Source organism: Myripristis murdjan, chromosome 9 (genome assembly GCF_902150065.1).
Source record: "Myripristis murdjan chromosome 9, fMyrMur1.1, whole genome shotgun sequence".
NCBI classification, from domain to species: domain Eukaryota; kingdom Metazoa; phylum Chordata; class Actinopteri; order Holocentriformes; family Holocentridae; genus Myripristis; species Myripristis murdjan.
Genome location: NC_043988.1, coordinates 7,378,790 through 7,394,669, shown reverse-complemented (window position 1 = coordinate 7,394,669; position 15,880 = coordinate 7,378,790). Strand labels below are relative to the sequence as shown.

At 40.9% G+C, this 15,880-nt stretch overlaps 1 protein-coding gene across 3 annotated transcripts; it reads right to left on the bottom strand.

The window, feature by feature from the left end:
• Positions 1-149: 149 nt before the first annotated feature.
• On the bottom strand, positions 150-15,428 carry chfr (checkpoint with forkhead and ring finger domains, E3 ubiquitin protein ligase). Of its 3 annotated transcripts, none has more exons than XM_030059821.1 (18): positions 15,296-15,428; positions 14,049-14,173; positions 13,274-13,373; positions 12,286-12,395; positions 12,117-12,176; positions 11,820-11,993; positions 10,752-10,835; positions 10,109-10,283; positions 9,616-9,770; positions 8,819-8,981; positions 8,411-8,607; positions 8,081-8,197; positions 7,732-7,815; positions 6,458-6,528; positions 6,042-6,129; positions 4,512-4,619; positions 4,203-4,275; positions 150-3,686 (listed from the first exon to the last, which is right to left on the bottom strand). In XM_030059821.1, the coding sequence occupies exons 2-18, from the start codon at positions 14,155-14,157 to the stop codon at positions 3,644-3,646; spliced, it is 1,911 nt and encodes a 636-aa protein (XP_029915681.1). In that variant the 5' UTR covers positions 14,158-14,173; positions 15,296-15,428; the 3' UTR covers positions 150-3,643. The 3 variants fall into 3 exon arrangements, with proteins under 3 accessions (XP_029915681.1, XP_029915682.1, XP_029915683.1); XM_030059822.1 differs by having other exon boundaries at positions 10,758-10,835; XM_030059823.1 differs by having other exon boundaries at positions 11,820-11,951.
• Between the last annotated feature and the right edge of the window lie 452 nt (positions 15,429-15,880).

The following is a 15,880-nucleotide window of genomic DNA, read 5'->3' as shown; positions in this document are numbered from 1 at the left end:
AGCATATACCATTTGACACTGAGGGATACAACATGGAAAAGGACTGGCTTTACTTTATGTTCCCCTTAACACAAAACGCTTCCAGAACAAGCCACATAATTCCCTTACTCTGCATTATCACAAAAAAAAAATTACGTTTTTAGAGGAAACAAAGCTATATCAGTGTTTTATTAGTGCAGATTAACAGACAAGTTAGATCCATACACATTTCAAATATTTTTTTTAGCATTGCTAATACAATGTACAGGGACACTGAACAAGTGCCAAACTCAAGTCCTTGCAAAACTCCTTGTTTTTTGCATCTCCCTAGTGCTACCTTATGGTGGTTAAACTATGAAATCAATTAAGATCTAGACAAAAACGTTCAAATAGTGCAGTGCATACACTCATGGTTTCCCAGGTATCAATATGGACTGAGATCCTCCGTGTTGAGAATTGCATGCCCTGCTTTAAACCATTGTGAATGTTACTCTGCATGCCCATTCATTCCCCCATAGTCCTGGGAGCTTTGATGAGGTAGAATTAAATCTGCCCATTACATCGGTCATACTGTTAAGAGCAGAGCAGCTTGGTCCAGACTTCTGCACACAAAGTGAGTAAATATTTGCCCTAGAATACAACGTATTCCCCCCCTGGGGAGAATGCAAAGCACTACTCCAAAGCCTCTTTAACACCCATTCCTGATCGGAGCGGCTTGAGACTATTGTTGGCTTAGGGTGCCCGGATCTCCTCCTGTAGGGAATAATTAAAACTCAGCTGCACTGTGGGGGGAATCGGCTGGGCTTGTGCTGAGGGCCTGAGCTGCTAAGGAATGCCAGTGTGAACCCACCATGACTTGGGGGACAAAACACCTAAACCACCTGGCTAACACCGCACATTGATTCAGGAGCTAAAGCCGAAGGCAAGAGAGTGCCCACTCTTAACCCCATCCCGCAATGGCTCAGGACAGTAAATATTGCCACCAACATTAGTACTGAAGATATGAAGAGTTGTATTCCAAAACACTATCCATCATTACTAGGGCTAACCTGCTATATCCAAAATTTATCTAACATTTTTTCCTAGAATAGTCTCCAAGAGAACCCTTTTGTCCATCAACTAGTTAAACTACCATTGCTTTGGTTCTCCAATTTGAGTTCATTCAGTGACTTTTCTGTCAAATGACGGATAATTTATCTTGAAATGAAATTCTTCATATGTGATTGCAAATCTGAAAGTTGAGAGCTTGAGTATGGGTAGGTTTACATACTGGATAAGGGCATCTCTTCATGGACGATGAGTTACAAAGATTTGTTTAAATCTCTGTGGTCCAATCAGAATCTCATAGACTTGCATGTGAGGAGAACCCTATTAATGTGTGTGATGGGTTATGTGCAAATACCCTCATAGCTCTACATGTAAACACACATCTAGCAAAAAAAATGTAGACATATTACCTAGGTATTCTCCATCTAATTCAATAATGACATCACTCACAATAATCAAAAATATTTAAAAATTGGAAGCCTTGCTATAATCTATCAAACATGATACATACTGTAGATACTGTATTTTTCTATACAGAACGTACTGGATGCCAGGTAAGGCCTGTTAGACATTTATTTATAACATTTCCCCCAGTATTTTTTTTCCAAACAAATCATTAACCAAAGAGTCAAGATAACTGAATTATTCTCATAAGGCCTCTTGAAAATATTATCAGGCTGTTCTAGCTAAACTTACTAAGATTGAAAACCGAAGGCTGATTCATCAAAAGACAAGCGATTAACAGGAGCTGGGCGTGTTTGTTTGCATGATGAAAAGGCATTAGTTATTGACACTTGGGTGTTGATAGTCAAAGAATTACTTGGATGTCATCAAATTTCATCTCTGTACAGTGACATAGCAATTATGCTTAACAGTTGTTTTTCTAATTACTGAACACGGTGAACATGTGGAGAGAAAAAAAAAAAAAAAACGTAATCACTAGATACCTGTAGCTTTGGAACCACAGAAAACTGATCAATTAAACTTTGAGTGCATTTGGTCACATCTGACTAAAACATCTTGATCCACTAATATCCTAGCTGAAAAAAAAAACCCTGAAATAAACCTCTTAAGATCTAGCCTAGATCTTGTAGGGTAACTCTTTGTTATGGCAACCAAAATTTCGACATGAACCTGGACATTATTATGTAATTGGGACACAAAGGAAACCAACCTAAGAACAGAACATGCTGTTTGTGTTTAGCGTATTGGCACGTATGAATTCCTGAACCATTAGTTCTACAAGTGTAACTTTGCAAGTGAAAATGTTGTTGCTTGCCGTCTACGAGCCAATGCTACCACATGCATGATCAAGTTAGTAAATAAACGATCCATGTTGGACATCGAGGGCCCGGTCTGCTTCTTCTTAACTATTCTACACTCGACAGAGTAACAGTGCATTCCATAACAACAACCTCAGCCCTCACTACTTGGGTCTGAGAAAGCGTCTCTAACACACTACTATAATCAGCTTGGAGTTGATTATCCAGAGAAAAGCATACAACAGAGGCCCCCATGCCCTCCGATAGTGCTACAACACATTACTCTGATCCCCTTCCCCAGACATGAAATCCTATACAACTATCACATGGGATTCCCAATCTACTCTATTATGTATGTGGGGCTTTGACATGGCTTTTTGCCCTTGCCTGGGAACACTCTGTTACCCTGGCAAAACAGAACAATAAATCCCTCAGAAGTGAAACTCTTCTGTTAGCAATGTTAAAAATTAGCAGTTTGGACCTGGCACGTAGCTCGTGTGTTGGTCCAAACTGTTGTTACAGTGTTTTACTGTGCACTGTTCGTATATGTACATCCAACAAACCTCTAAGCCGGCGCGATGCATAGAAATCAAAAGTGTGCTTGACCCTAGTTTTTTTTTTTTTTTTGACAAACTTGCAAAGTTGTACAAAGTCCTAGCTTCTAAAATCGGCATTTCAAAGAAAAAATTCTTACATCACAAGTAACAAAGAAAAATCTACACCAGGTTTTTCAGTCTAAACTATCGAGGCACAGGAAGCTCAGAAGGAATAGAAAAACAGCTCACAAGCATGCCTAAGAGAACATTTATGGCCTTTACCAATACAGATTGCTTAACTCGCTCTTATGTCTGCAGCAAATTTGATATGAAACATCTCTCTGTAGCCAAAAGGCTAAGATGGTAGAATGGGGGGGGTGCTACTCCAAACATGACCTGAACGTCTTCATTCCCGTCTCACTGCCTGGTGGTCAGATGAATTCAGCCTTTTACTACTTCACCATCCAAACAAATAAATGACTCTAAAACCTGGTGGATGGTTGTTAAAGAGCAGCTAAAACTGTTGAGAGTGCATAGCATTATTTAACACACCCCCATGTCTTATAAGACACTGGTCATAATTTGTAATTGGTTATGATTGTGTTTTCGTCAAACAAGTTGATGCATAACAGGCAAAACACCTGGGAGGCGTTTAGCTAAAACATACAGTACAAATGTAAAAGAGAGAGTGTTTCCCCCACAGGATCCCATTGCTTCAAGTGAAATATAGGCTCTAAGAAATATCTTTCTCCAACACAGGGGGGATTATCAGTTGTCTGTTTTTGCCAGCCTTGCGAGGAAATGAGTCTCGCCGCCCCCTCAGCTCTTGAAGCGCGTCTGCTCACATATGTGGTTAAATTTCCTGGAAGGAAAATAAAGAAAACAACATGTGTGAAGTGTTGCATGTAGGCAAAAAAGATTGAGATCAGACCAAATGAAGCACCTTGCTCAGCTGAGGTAGCAGACAGCGCGAGCAGCGAGACCGAGCTGTACAATCACTCCTTCTAGTGGTTAAATGGGTGAACAGCATGCATCTCACATTACATTTCCAAAGATACTTCTGTTTTATCCATGGCCGTGTAAGGTATGCATGCATCAATAACAAGAAGGCTCAGAAGGGCCAGGGAATAGAAACAGAGACACGACTTTGATCTAATCATGAATGACATGGTTTGTCATAAAGGTGTCAAAATAAGATATTTTGTACACATCATGCAGCTCTACACAGCAGCAGTGTTGTCATTAAAATCTATACCCACGGTTAAATGAGCTGAACTTAGAAAAAGGTGTACATGAGCAGCACGGTGCTAAAATAATTGAACATAATACAGTAATATTAATGAAAAAAAAAAAGACGTGAAAATCTGTTTGAACTTACATGGCATGGTGTGCCTTCACCTGTGTGCGGCAGTTGCGTCCCCAGTAACAGTCGGGACGAGACATTACAGCAGCTGTGGGTGGATGGAATGTTAAATAGAGTTATTACAGGAATATGACATAACTGTTTGGATGGTACAGTGGAAACGTTCGCCCTGAGACAAACCAACTGTAACAGTGTCTCCCCCGCCCTGCCTGTCTCTCTAACGTAAACTATGTAAGAAAGCTGAAACGCTGAAACCATCCTTACAAACGCTGAAACCATCTTTAAAATATAATCAGGAAAGAAGGTATCTTGGGTCTGTCCCACCTGGCAGTTCGGATGGAGGGATGTTCTGTCTGTATTTGTAGGCCAGCTCCTTGAAGGCTCGCAGGCCGCAGCAGAAGCACAGGATGGTGTTTGCAGTGATGCGACAGTCTGAAAGACACAGGCTGCTGTGACATAACCAGTCTTCACCTCGCTGAGAGCACACAGTGGCGTCATGTATATTATTTTGTATTATTCAGAACAATGTTTAACAGTTACTGATCATTATGATGTTTGGAACTGCTTTTTACAATAACCGCAGCATATTGCAAACATTTGTATTCCTCAGAGCAGCAGAGAGCGCATTCAAAAAGTTGTAGCTAGCTGAAATTAGCTGAGCCAGCAGCAGAGCAATGTGGATGTACACAAGGCAATGTATTATTGTAAAAGTCGTCAATTTAAAGATGTATTTTACTGTACTTTGAGTTTCAAAAATGTTTTCAAAAAAAGATATAGACCATTTTCACAGCAGCTATTCTGACATTAACTAGCAGGGTGATCACAGATGTTATACCATAGAAATTGTATGGATAGAACCTGTTTCACAGCCAATCAGAGTACTTTCGGGTGTTTCACCTTGCCATGACAACAGCTGTAGTGTTCAATGATGTCATCACGTCAGAAAAAGAGTTTGAATAACTTTATTTAAACTTCCATCATGACAAAACAAGCACCGAGCTGTTCAGTGGATCTCTGAATTATGGTGTGTGCAGCTCGCAGCAACAACAAAAGGGGAAGTTAAAAGTAATGCATTCAATTAATTAAATCATCAGCATGCTGCTGAAGTTATTTAAAAATTAATGGAAGCTAATTCATAGCCTATCCCAGGCTAACATTAATATTAGCTGATTAGATTTGAGCTGAATTAATCCTAATTTGCTGCGTTGTTGTAAACAAAGTTACTGAATAGTGTTCTGGCAAAGCCCCCAACGGCCGACCAGGTAAGACTCAACTTCCCCCAATTTTTTAAAAAATGTGAATCAAAATCAGGAGCGACAAGGTTATGTTCACAAATCTTTTTTAAAATTCTCTTATGAAAACAGAACATGTTTCTAATGGCCATGAGTCAGTTCTCCCGACAGAAACAAACTCTTCTGCTGACACGATGACACCACACACCACAGCTGTTGCCATGGCAAGATGAACCACCCAGAAATACTCTGATTTGCCATGAACCAAAGGCCCACACCAGTGTTACACCAGTGATACTAATTAAGGCTCTGCTCCATTCAGGTCTGGCAGAGTAAGGGTCCTGCTATTGTAAATGTTGGCTCATTGGAGAGGCTCTGCTACACTAAAGACAACATGACCTTGCTTCATTTCATTACATTAGTAAAACCTGTGTTTACCTGCTAGCTCGTGACAATGTGGCTGCCGTGAAAAAGGTCTATTCATGATGGCTTTTGAGAGGCTGAAAAACAAGTGACCTATTGGACTGTGCTGAAAGATGGGGATAAACTTTTAATACAGCCTAGGATGAATAACACCAAACCTATCCTGTAACGTGCGCCAGCCTGTGACTTGACGGCTCACCAGACAGATAGTAGGTTCCCTGCTGAAGGCCCTGCAGTCCCTCCTGGAGCACATCTCTCCACGACTTCCCTCTGGAAGACAAGTAGTTCTGGCGGAGGGACAGGAACACACACACACAAACACAGGATAACATTACGTATGATAGTATATGTGCCAACACTTTTATCCAAAGTATCTTAGAGTATGATAAGTGCATGCATTCTTAGCATTCTTAGGATGCAAGTCGAGCGTATTGATTTGCGACTAGGAACCTTGATCACTACAGATGACATTTTGTGAACCAGAGAGCGTAAACAGTAGAGTCCTACTGATCAGTTACATAATTCATACATGATTTCCTCATACACAAATTAATGAGCAATAGAAAACAGTGATCCTGGCGACATGGGTTGACTTGTAGAAGAGGTCAATCTCACCTGGAGGATCTCAGATTCATAGTTATTGTTGTTCAGCACCCCATCCAGGCATTTGTCTGTCAGATTGAGCTCTGTATAGGAAAAAAAAGGGATTTCTCTTGTGACTTTTAACAAGATTGGAACAAACATAAGATCAGACATTTAAAAAAAAAAAACTGAAAGATCTTTGAACAGCTTCATCAGAGCAGCTCCCTCTAGCCTCAAGCACTCATTTCAGACTGCGAAAGATTAAGACAAACATACACACATTCTTTTGTTCCCTCAGCCATCCATCAACTATACAGTAGGAAGGGGAATTCTGCAGCTGCACTGAGCACTTCACTACTACAATTCATTTTAGAGCATTTTAATCATGTATGGTGTGTCTGTTCTGAGTGGTTCTATTGCTATGGGATTCCTTCACGTTTTTGTGTTCATTTAGATTTGAATGCTGCACATCAGCAGCCCAAAGAGAAGCTTTTTCAGGGTTGCTGGCTCATATTCTCATACTGGCTAGAGGATACAAATTACACTGTCATATAAGATTACACTGAGGCCACGTCAACACTAAGCCGGGCATGTTGATGTGGACAGCGTGCTTTTGGAAATCGGTCAGAAACTGTTAAAACACTAGTGCGGTGTAGAGTGGATGGATTTTGGATTTACTTAGTGTTGACATGGCCCTAGTTCTTTCGTTTTTTTTTTTTTTTGGACATCAGTCGGTCAGTATCACCTACCTTTAATGATGCAATTTGAATGCATATTCAGTGCATAACTGATCAATAACTGTATAGTTGTTTATGTTTATGTCCTCTCTCCTCATCTGTGGATTTTCGGGGAGATTTTTCTTGCTATGAGGGTTAAGTCAGGGAGGGGGTGTGGTCCTCTTTTGTTTCTGTAAGCTTGTGGTCTGTCCAGTCCCTTGAGAGTGTCAACAGTGATTCTGGCCTCTAAATAAACTTATAATATGAGAAGCCCTTAACCTCAGCTGTTTCGAATGTGACATTTTGATCACATTCCTCACAACTATGTGTTATTAGGTTTCATTATTTTTACATGTCCATCCGGCTGAGATTAAAATTCTGGAACAAACCCCGAACACTTGTAAATGCTGGTATGAAAACAGTCAAAAGTAAAGATACTGAATCATTTCACAAACTATCTACTATAAGCTGTTTCAATTAAGAAATGTGAGTACCACCCTTAAATCAGTCTTATTAGTTGCACTCCACTACACAGCACCAGTCTAAAACAGGAAATCCCCTCAGGGTGGCTGTGTTGAAACAGAGACGTACCACTGAACCGCGCCAGGCAGCCTTGACAGCCGATCCTCTGGCAACCCCAGTACATATGACAGAAGGGTCGCTGGCACAGCACACCTGCCAACACACAACACATTATGCATATGGGGTGCATTATGGAGTTTGTGCAACAATCTGTCTATATACATGAATTATGGAGCCAATTACAAGCAAATTTGTACTCCAATTGCTAGGGCTATTTATGTAGATTAGTTTGCATGTGTTGCTTAGTGCCATGTTGCAGAAGTATTTGGTCTCTGACAGGATAATCTAACACACCACATTCAAACACCAAAGTCATGACATTTTTTCAAAATGACGGACAGGTTCAGGGGCCACTCACATTGCTGAGCAGCAACCTGCTGGCTATTTAGCTCGGCCCGCCTGTCCGGCATCGGCTGGAGGCAGCAGGTACAGATGACATGGCAGCCCTGAGGGGGGCAGTGGTACTCCTGCGGAGCTGTGGGGGGGGAGACCAGAGAGGAGAGGCTTTAGATCTGGAGCTGAGATGAACAGAGGACTGGAGGGTTTTCACAAGAACACTGAAATGGACTCAATACTGTGTTTTTATTTCAACAACTCACATTACATGGCAGTTAAGATATCATCAGCTGCTTTAGTGTGTTGTTACATGGCTACTTTGTCTGCTCATCTCACTCATCAGTGGGATTACCTGAGGGGTTTTCAGAGGAAGTTGAGGGCTGCTCCCCAGGCTTCCCACAGCCTTCATCAGGGGCCAGTATTGGTGGGAAAGGAAGAACAGGTGGGACTGGTGGACCAGTAACCCAGTAGTTTGAACCTGTAGCTAACAGCACCTGACTGACATCCTTCCTGTAGCCCGGACACTGTCTGCACATCACCATAGGCTGACTGGGGACAAAATTTGCATACATACAACGGCAACTGTCAAATGGAGCACTTGTTAAGTAAAAAAACAATAGGCAGATTTTCTAGCCATCTGATGTCTCTATGACATGACCTGCATGTTTATGTATATGTTTTGAATATAATTTTCACTTGTGTACACCTATAGCACTATTTCTTTAGAGCATACAAATACAAAAACAGATACACTGTTTACCTAATGTCTGAGGCGTCACTGTCATTGTCAGAGAGCTCAAAGAGATAATCTGAGCTGCCTTCCTCGTCAGAGAAAGAGCGCTCGATCTTTGGCTGCAACATGTCCTGAGTTATCTTGTTCCGGCTGTCCATGCTCTTCAGGTCCTCCTCACTGCGACACTTTTCTGTGACACACAAGCACAGTATGTTGACATTTAAACAAAAAATATGGATTTTCTGGAACATGATACCAGTGTGAATATGAATTAGCTTGCCTTTTTGCATATCATCCTCTCTCTCTGTAGAATTTGCTATCATAATCTACTGCATACCATCTCAGGATGCATTCACTTTTATTCCTATCTATGACAGGGTGTCTGCAGGTATCAGAGAGTTAACTTTAATTCTTTCTGAAACCTTTTAATATGTAACGTTCTTAGCTAGATGATTTTATTAACTGTCCTTTAGGTTTTATAACATCAGAAATGTTTGCTTTAATGCGGAGTGTGACTCGTGGACAAAAAGAGGTGATCAAATGGAATTAGATTAAGTGTTTAGTGAAATTAAGACCACATATATTCAAATGTACGACAACTGAATGACTTTTAAGGCCTGATGTTTATAAAATTCAATTTAAGACATTTTAAGACTATTTACAGACCTGAGGACAGCCTGTGTGACTTTACTGGTATTCTGCGTTGCCATTTTGGGGAAGAAAAAAACATCTGCTCTAGATGTCCCTAATGGCAACTTTGGCACACAACAGAAACGTCATGTCATTTTTTTTTTTTTTTTTTAAACTGCACAGTCGCTGCAAACCTGGGTGCTGGATGAGGTAGGCCTCCACTAGGTTGTTGAGGATGTGATTCTTGCGGATCCTCTCCACCGGGCAGCGGCAGGTGGGGCAAAGAGATGATCGCTCCATCCAGCCTGAATAGCAGGCAGCACAGAAGGTGTGCATGCAGGGCTGCAGGCTGGGCCAACAGGAGATCAGCAATTAGATTTACTCACACACATTTAGGGTGGAGGTGGTCTAGAGGTTAGAGGAGACATATAACCAGAAAATCCCTGGTTTGAATCACATCCGCGTTTCAAATGACTGACTCAAAATGATTAAATTCAAAATTGCTGTTCCAGTTTATTATAGCAGTTAACATATTACATGACTTAACACAGCAGGCATTTTGACATGAAACAGCAGGTAAATACAGGTATTACTAATTAAATTAATTAAGGTTCAGTTCAATTTAGGTCTGACAGAGCCAGGGTCATCCTAGTGTCACCAGTGGGATGGCTACCTTGTGAGTCTTACCTGACACAGTCATGCAGCAGATCCTGGCAGATAATACACGTCAGCGACTCCTCCATCTTATCTGTCTTGGTCCCTTCCACTGGAGCTTTAGGCAACAGCTCCCCAAGACCTCCCCTTGCTGGACCCACCACTTCAGTGCTGGACATGTGTGGAAGGCCCAGATCATAATCCTTATCTGGAAACACAGTTGCTGTGTGTTAAAAGGCAACACTGAGGGGAAAAAACGCAGGATGAAAAGCTTTAAGGGACCGTAAGTATTCTCCAGTGATGTTCTTTAAGACTTAAGAAGCTGACCATGGGATTTATGCCTGAAACTGACGGGACCTGACATAAAGCAAAAAGCTTAGCTCAGATCAAGTCAGGTTGAATCTTGCACTCCACTAGTATGGTGCTCTCTGGCTCATGTTAAAATAATAAAATAATAATAATAAGATTGAAAAATGCTGTTATTCGAACATATCTTTGGCAAAACAGTGGGAATTTCTGGCATTAGCCAAAGCACGCACTCCCACAGGCTGGGTTTAGGGTTAAACAGAAGTTTTTAGTGTTGGAGCCAAAGCTCTGAGTCAGGCTCTGGTAAGAGCTTAAATGTAATGTGAGGAAATCAAGAAAACACAGATTCAGCTTCATGTAATAAACTAACCATTACCAGTTTTCCTCCTCTTTCTGTCTGGCTCCAGGCTGTCCATGCCTTTCTCCTGTGCTGGGGCAGCGTCTTTAGCTTGGCCTGGAAGAGATGGACAAAATACCACATGTGGGTCAAAAAGTATTTGTGAATACTTTTAATGCTTTGTTTAAAAAGGACCATACCAGTGATTCTGCATGTTTAGATTAATATCTACAAATTGTATATACTTCACATTTCTGCTATTCTTTTTGCAAGCAGTCGTATTTTAGAACTCCAATATGGTTTCCATTCATTCCTCTACGATATGAAAATGACCTTTTAGAGACTTCAAACTTTCTTCACACCAGCATTCCATCACTGTGATAGTCATCCACATCAGTTTACCTAAAAGCAGCAGCAAAGTTGTGTTTCTATGACTTGAAATAGGGTGGAGTGAAATGGTGCCTCTGCCAGAAAATAGCTTGCTTACACAGCACATGATCAGTTCTGTGGTTTTTGAAAAGCAAAGATATTGGTGGCCACAGAAGGAGAACATTATGAAGGGGATGTTTCACCTAAAAAATACATTTGAATATCAAAGGATTTTATAAGTGAAATCTTTAAAATGCACTATACATTCAGTCTGTTAAAAACACTGCATTACTATAAACACAAGTGGAAAGAAATACAATTTGTATTAAAGAGATTTTTTCATGAACTCAGAATCTTCACACCTTAGCTGTAAATCTTCACCTCCACAACAGTCACATATTCAGATGGCACTGTACTGTACGCCACCTCCGCATAGAAAAGGAATAATGTTGAGCAAAGCTGTGAGTATTAAGATGTGGTTTTCAACAGTTACCCATTTGTCTCTCAGAAACAATGTGTGACAGAAAAGATGACCAGGTTTTTATATTCACTGTCAGAACACAAATGCTTATGGCAGTTCTAGCTGAGACAGACAGAAAACACATGTCTTGGCACTGGTCTTAATGGAGATTCTTCTTATTTTGGCGCCTGTCTTCCATTTCTTTTCAGTCCCCATCTTCCTTTCTCTTTCTAAATACGTGCACTTTTTCTTCAAGTTGACAGAGAACCTACCTGAAGCAGCAGAGGCAGTGGCTGCCACGGGACCAGATATTTGGGAGGTGGAGGTGGAAGGCTGTGGCTCCTCCTGAGTCGGATCCCTCGGGGCTCCAGTTAGCATAACTGGCTCCACAGACAGCGGCAGGTCTGAGGATGGACAACCAGGACGATGGGCTGAACTCTCCATGTCTAAAGTTCAGATACAGACAGGAGAGGCGTGACATAACATAGATTTGGCACAAAACCAACACTCTGGGTGTGGGTGAAATTTTAACAAGGGGAGTGTTGTCAGTGAATTACCAAGCTCCTTACCATATCTGACTTGCGAAACAGCTCGCTCTGGTTTGATTGAATGGTAAACATAAGCGATGTCTGCAGGGTAAGGCAAACAAAATTGTAAGAAGTTATAAAGTTACATACACATGACAGGTAGAAGTCAGGTAGAAGTGAAAAAAGTCCATTAAATAAATCAACAGCTTACTTTGTTCTGGCTCATTTTTCCTGTACACAAAGTAGATGACATCTCCACTCTGCAGCATATGACTTTGCTTCTTGACCAGTTTGGACATGTTGATCACCGTGCCATTGGTGCTAAAAACAGGTAAACATGCATTTGTATGTACCACCATATGGTATAAAGGCTACATGTAGTTGCCTTGGGAAAGGACAGGTATTATGACAAGTCATGCGCAAGTATACATTTGAGCAGCCCCTAAAATAGCGCTGCTCTTTCTGTAAATTGATGAGCAAAAAAATTTGCTTTCACTACTAATCATTAATGCCATTTGTCTTTGTCTTACCATTTTTCTACTAGTTGAATTTTGATATCAGCTTTTCTCCTCAGTTCAGTTACATTTTAGTTTGTGATATCAACTTCTTTTGTTTACATATGATACTTTTGCGGAAAGCTGCTCGAAAGCCCTTTGGATGTTTCCAATTCAGCTGCACAATCTGTATTCTTCTCCACCTTCTCCTGTGCTTTTATCTGTGTTTTAACTCAAAACACAACTGTATAATATTTTCAAAAAACATATGCCAGAGAACTGAACATCCATTAGGGACTTATTTCCATACTATTTCATCACCAAACCTGATTAAACAGCGAAAGAATGGCAGATTACAGGGGGCAAGTGTTTTATTTAGAATATGTAAACAGCATTTAGTCCTACGGCTCTGCTCAATGAGCTGTGGTATTTGTGAGCAGCTGAAACATGTGTATGTTCAGGTATGGCTTTCACCTTGCTGACGCTGCATTGTGGAACATAAGCCTTTAATTAGCGGGAAGAGGTGTTTGCCTCATTATGTGCCGGTTGGGTGGTTTAGACACACACGAGTACATCAATCAGTCTACCTACTAGGAAATAAATGCACATGCTACATGCTGATTCTACATATCCAAACCTCTATGACAGTATTTTGCAGTTACGAATCTCAGAGAGAATTTACTGATGAGTAAACACTGCACGTACCTCATGTCCTCAAGCCACACCAACCCTGAGCTTTCATCTTGCACAATCTTGCAGTGCTCCCCTGAGACCAGTTTGTTGGCTGGAAAGGACAGATCACATCCTGGCAATAAAAAAAAAATAAAAATACAAATTGTTCTCAGTGAATGCACTAAACAACATAACATAGCATACCTCAGCTCTCTAACATACGAACTGCTCGATTATCTTCTTTTTGAACCTTGTTTGAGTGAAAATGAATTTTCCAATCCTTCAACAGCCCCCACATCAGCTCACTAATTAAGGCAGACTCCAAACGCTAAAAATAACAAAGCACACACAAACACAGACTAAGGGGAAATATATGCCTAACCTTTCTTAGGGTAAGATCCATACAAATAAGCTACTTAATATTCTGCAGGCATGTTCTCAATAGATGCCTTTTGTTATCATCAGAGGGGGGTGTATAAGTTTGGTGAACTAAAGAAGCCTTTGTGTTTTCAATGGAGAGGTTTCAAAGGGTCCAGACACCGACAGCCTAGCTATGTCTGTGCTGCTGGCAGGGCTGTCTTTTGTTTATAGGTATCAGCACATTTAGAGCTTCTGGAGAACAAGATCAAAACAATTCTTAATGGAGCAAAGCTTTTTTTTTTCTGTTTTCAAAATAAATTCTCTCCTCTGCTCCAAAACCCACAAACTCTCCTGCATCAAAGGTATTGAATTTGCCATCTTAGGAAAAATTGTTACCCAAAGTGAAAATATTTTTTTTTTCCCGTTCATGTAATTCCAAAAACATTACCTTTTCTTCGGCCAACTGTGCATTCCCTGTTGACCAGCAGCACTTCACTTCCATTAGAGTCCACCTTGACCAGCTTCCCCCATGGCCGAGCTCTTCCGTGACTTTCCATCTCCACATGTAATTTTCTACACAGTGCAACAAGAGGATGTTTTTGGCTCAGTCCTTTACATTTTACTCAATCTAACCCAACGTGCCCAGCGTCTGTTAACAATGCTGGGAAGATACAAAGGCACAGAAGAACTTGAGACTCATCTGACTCAGGTTTTTGTAGCTTAGTATTGTGAGCACACTTTGATGAAAGTGAAAGTAAAACTGTTTAGCAGACTGGTAAAAATCAAAATCCCCCAAGTTACCACCTTAAAGTCTTATGTCAAATTTGTTTTCTGTTTCGTAAATACTGAATTTATTATTGGCTGTTCAGCACCGACGCCTCGTGTCTTGATTCAAGTTAGCCCCCCATATGTCAAAGCCTTTTTTTCAAAAAAGCTTCCAATTTCATGTTAATTCGCTGTCACGAAAACTCAACTCAAGAGATGATGCTGAATCCCAGAAATTTCTGTTTTAATTTGATATACAATACATACACCAGACCGCAGCTATTTCAAGAAAATCCCAACTTTTACAACTCTTAGGCTTGATCTTCCCAATAATCCTCAATTACTCTAGCACTGTCAGCCTGTCAGGTTGAATTTGACTAATGTTAAGTGCTTCTTTGTGACCCAAATGTATGCCGAATTTTCCAGTACACTATAACGATTTGTAAAACGTATTAAGTCAAGTTGTAGCAGGGTATAAGAATAGGCGATAAGCAAGAACACATAAAACTGCAGGGTTTCTGAAGGAAGTTTGGCTGCATTATCCTCACACTTACATCGATGCTACTGCTGTCTAGCGAGACCTTAACTCAGCTTAGCTAGCTGCCAAGCTTAGTTAGCTAGCGCTGCTTGTCAAGATTAAAAAAAATACAAAAATAACACTTGAACATTGTTAGCTACCACGGCGGATAATAATTTCAGGGGTTAGCTACAGACTGCTGTATACCAGCACCACTCATGTGAACACACACAACTTTGCTCACCAACAGCGCCAAGCTAACACACGATTGTTAACGTTAGCCAGCTTGCTAGCTAGTAGCTCACTACACACCACACGCTAAGCCAGGGAAAGTGTTTGGCTCGCAGTAACAAAGAACTCGGGTGTACTACTATGTAGCGATGATAGTTAATATCTAGAAATTGGTGTTTTACCATCAAAAGCCCAGTTTGTTTCCCCGGCAGCTTGGTGTGAGAGTGTTTGGGCTCCTCATTTTCCAGTTCTGTACAACAACATCGGTACACTTCCTGACAAGCACAGCGGAGGCATTTATTTACCGACATCAGCTGATGGAGGAGGAGCACTTGGGGTCTGTGTTTTTATTCCCACAGTAACCATGGCAGCCCCGGCACAGTCACTTTAACCATGTTGACAGTTAACACAATATCCATTTTCCTCTCGATTTAGGACAGGGAGTGTTATGGCGGAGCAATGAGGAAACACTGGTTAGGTAATGCCGTGTAAGCTTGTCATTAAACTACCCACTGTAGCACTTGGCCCCTTCTGTAAGGAAATTTTACTGTACACTTACAACATTCACAGAGGAATTTTCTGTCATACCTGGCACATGATGGTATTTTTACTGCCATGTAACATCAAAGCTTTTACTTCTATGCCACACAGGTCATCTAAGTTCAGCAGGCTACCATCCAATGTATGTAATGCATGTAAATATAGGGGATTTCCATATGTGGCATATATGTCAATATTAAATTCACATATATTATGGCATGATTTCT

What these genes read in the sequence shown, in the direction of transcription:
- chfr (XM_030059821.1), bottom strand. Translation starts at nt 14,157, where the DNA reads ATGGAAAGTCACGGAAGAGCTCGGCCATGGGGGAAGCTGGTCAAGGTG. An exon ending in CACTGCCTCTGCTGCTTCAG is followed by an intron (nt 10,836 to 11,819) that starts GTAGGTTCTCTG and finishes CATCTCTTCCAG; the next exon opens with GCCAAGCTAAAGACGCTGCC. An exon ending in CCCTCCATCCGAACTGCCAG is followed by an intron (nt 4,276 to 4,511) that starts GTGGGACAGACC and finishes ATCCACCCACAG; the next exon opens with CTGCTGTAATGTCTCGTCCC.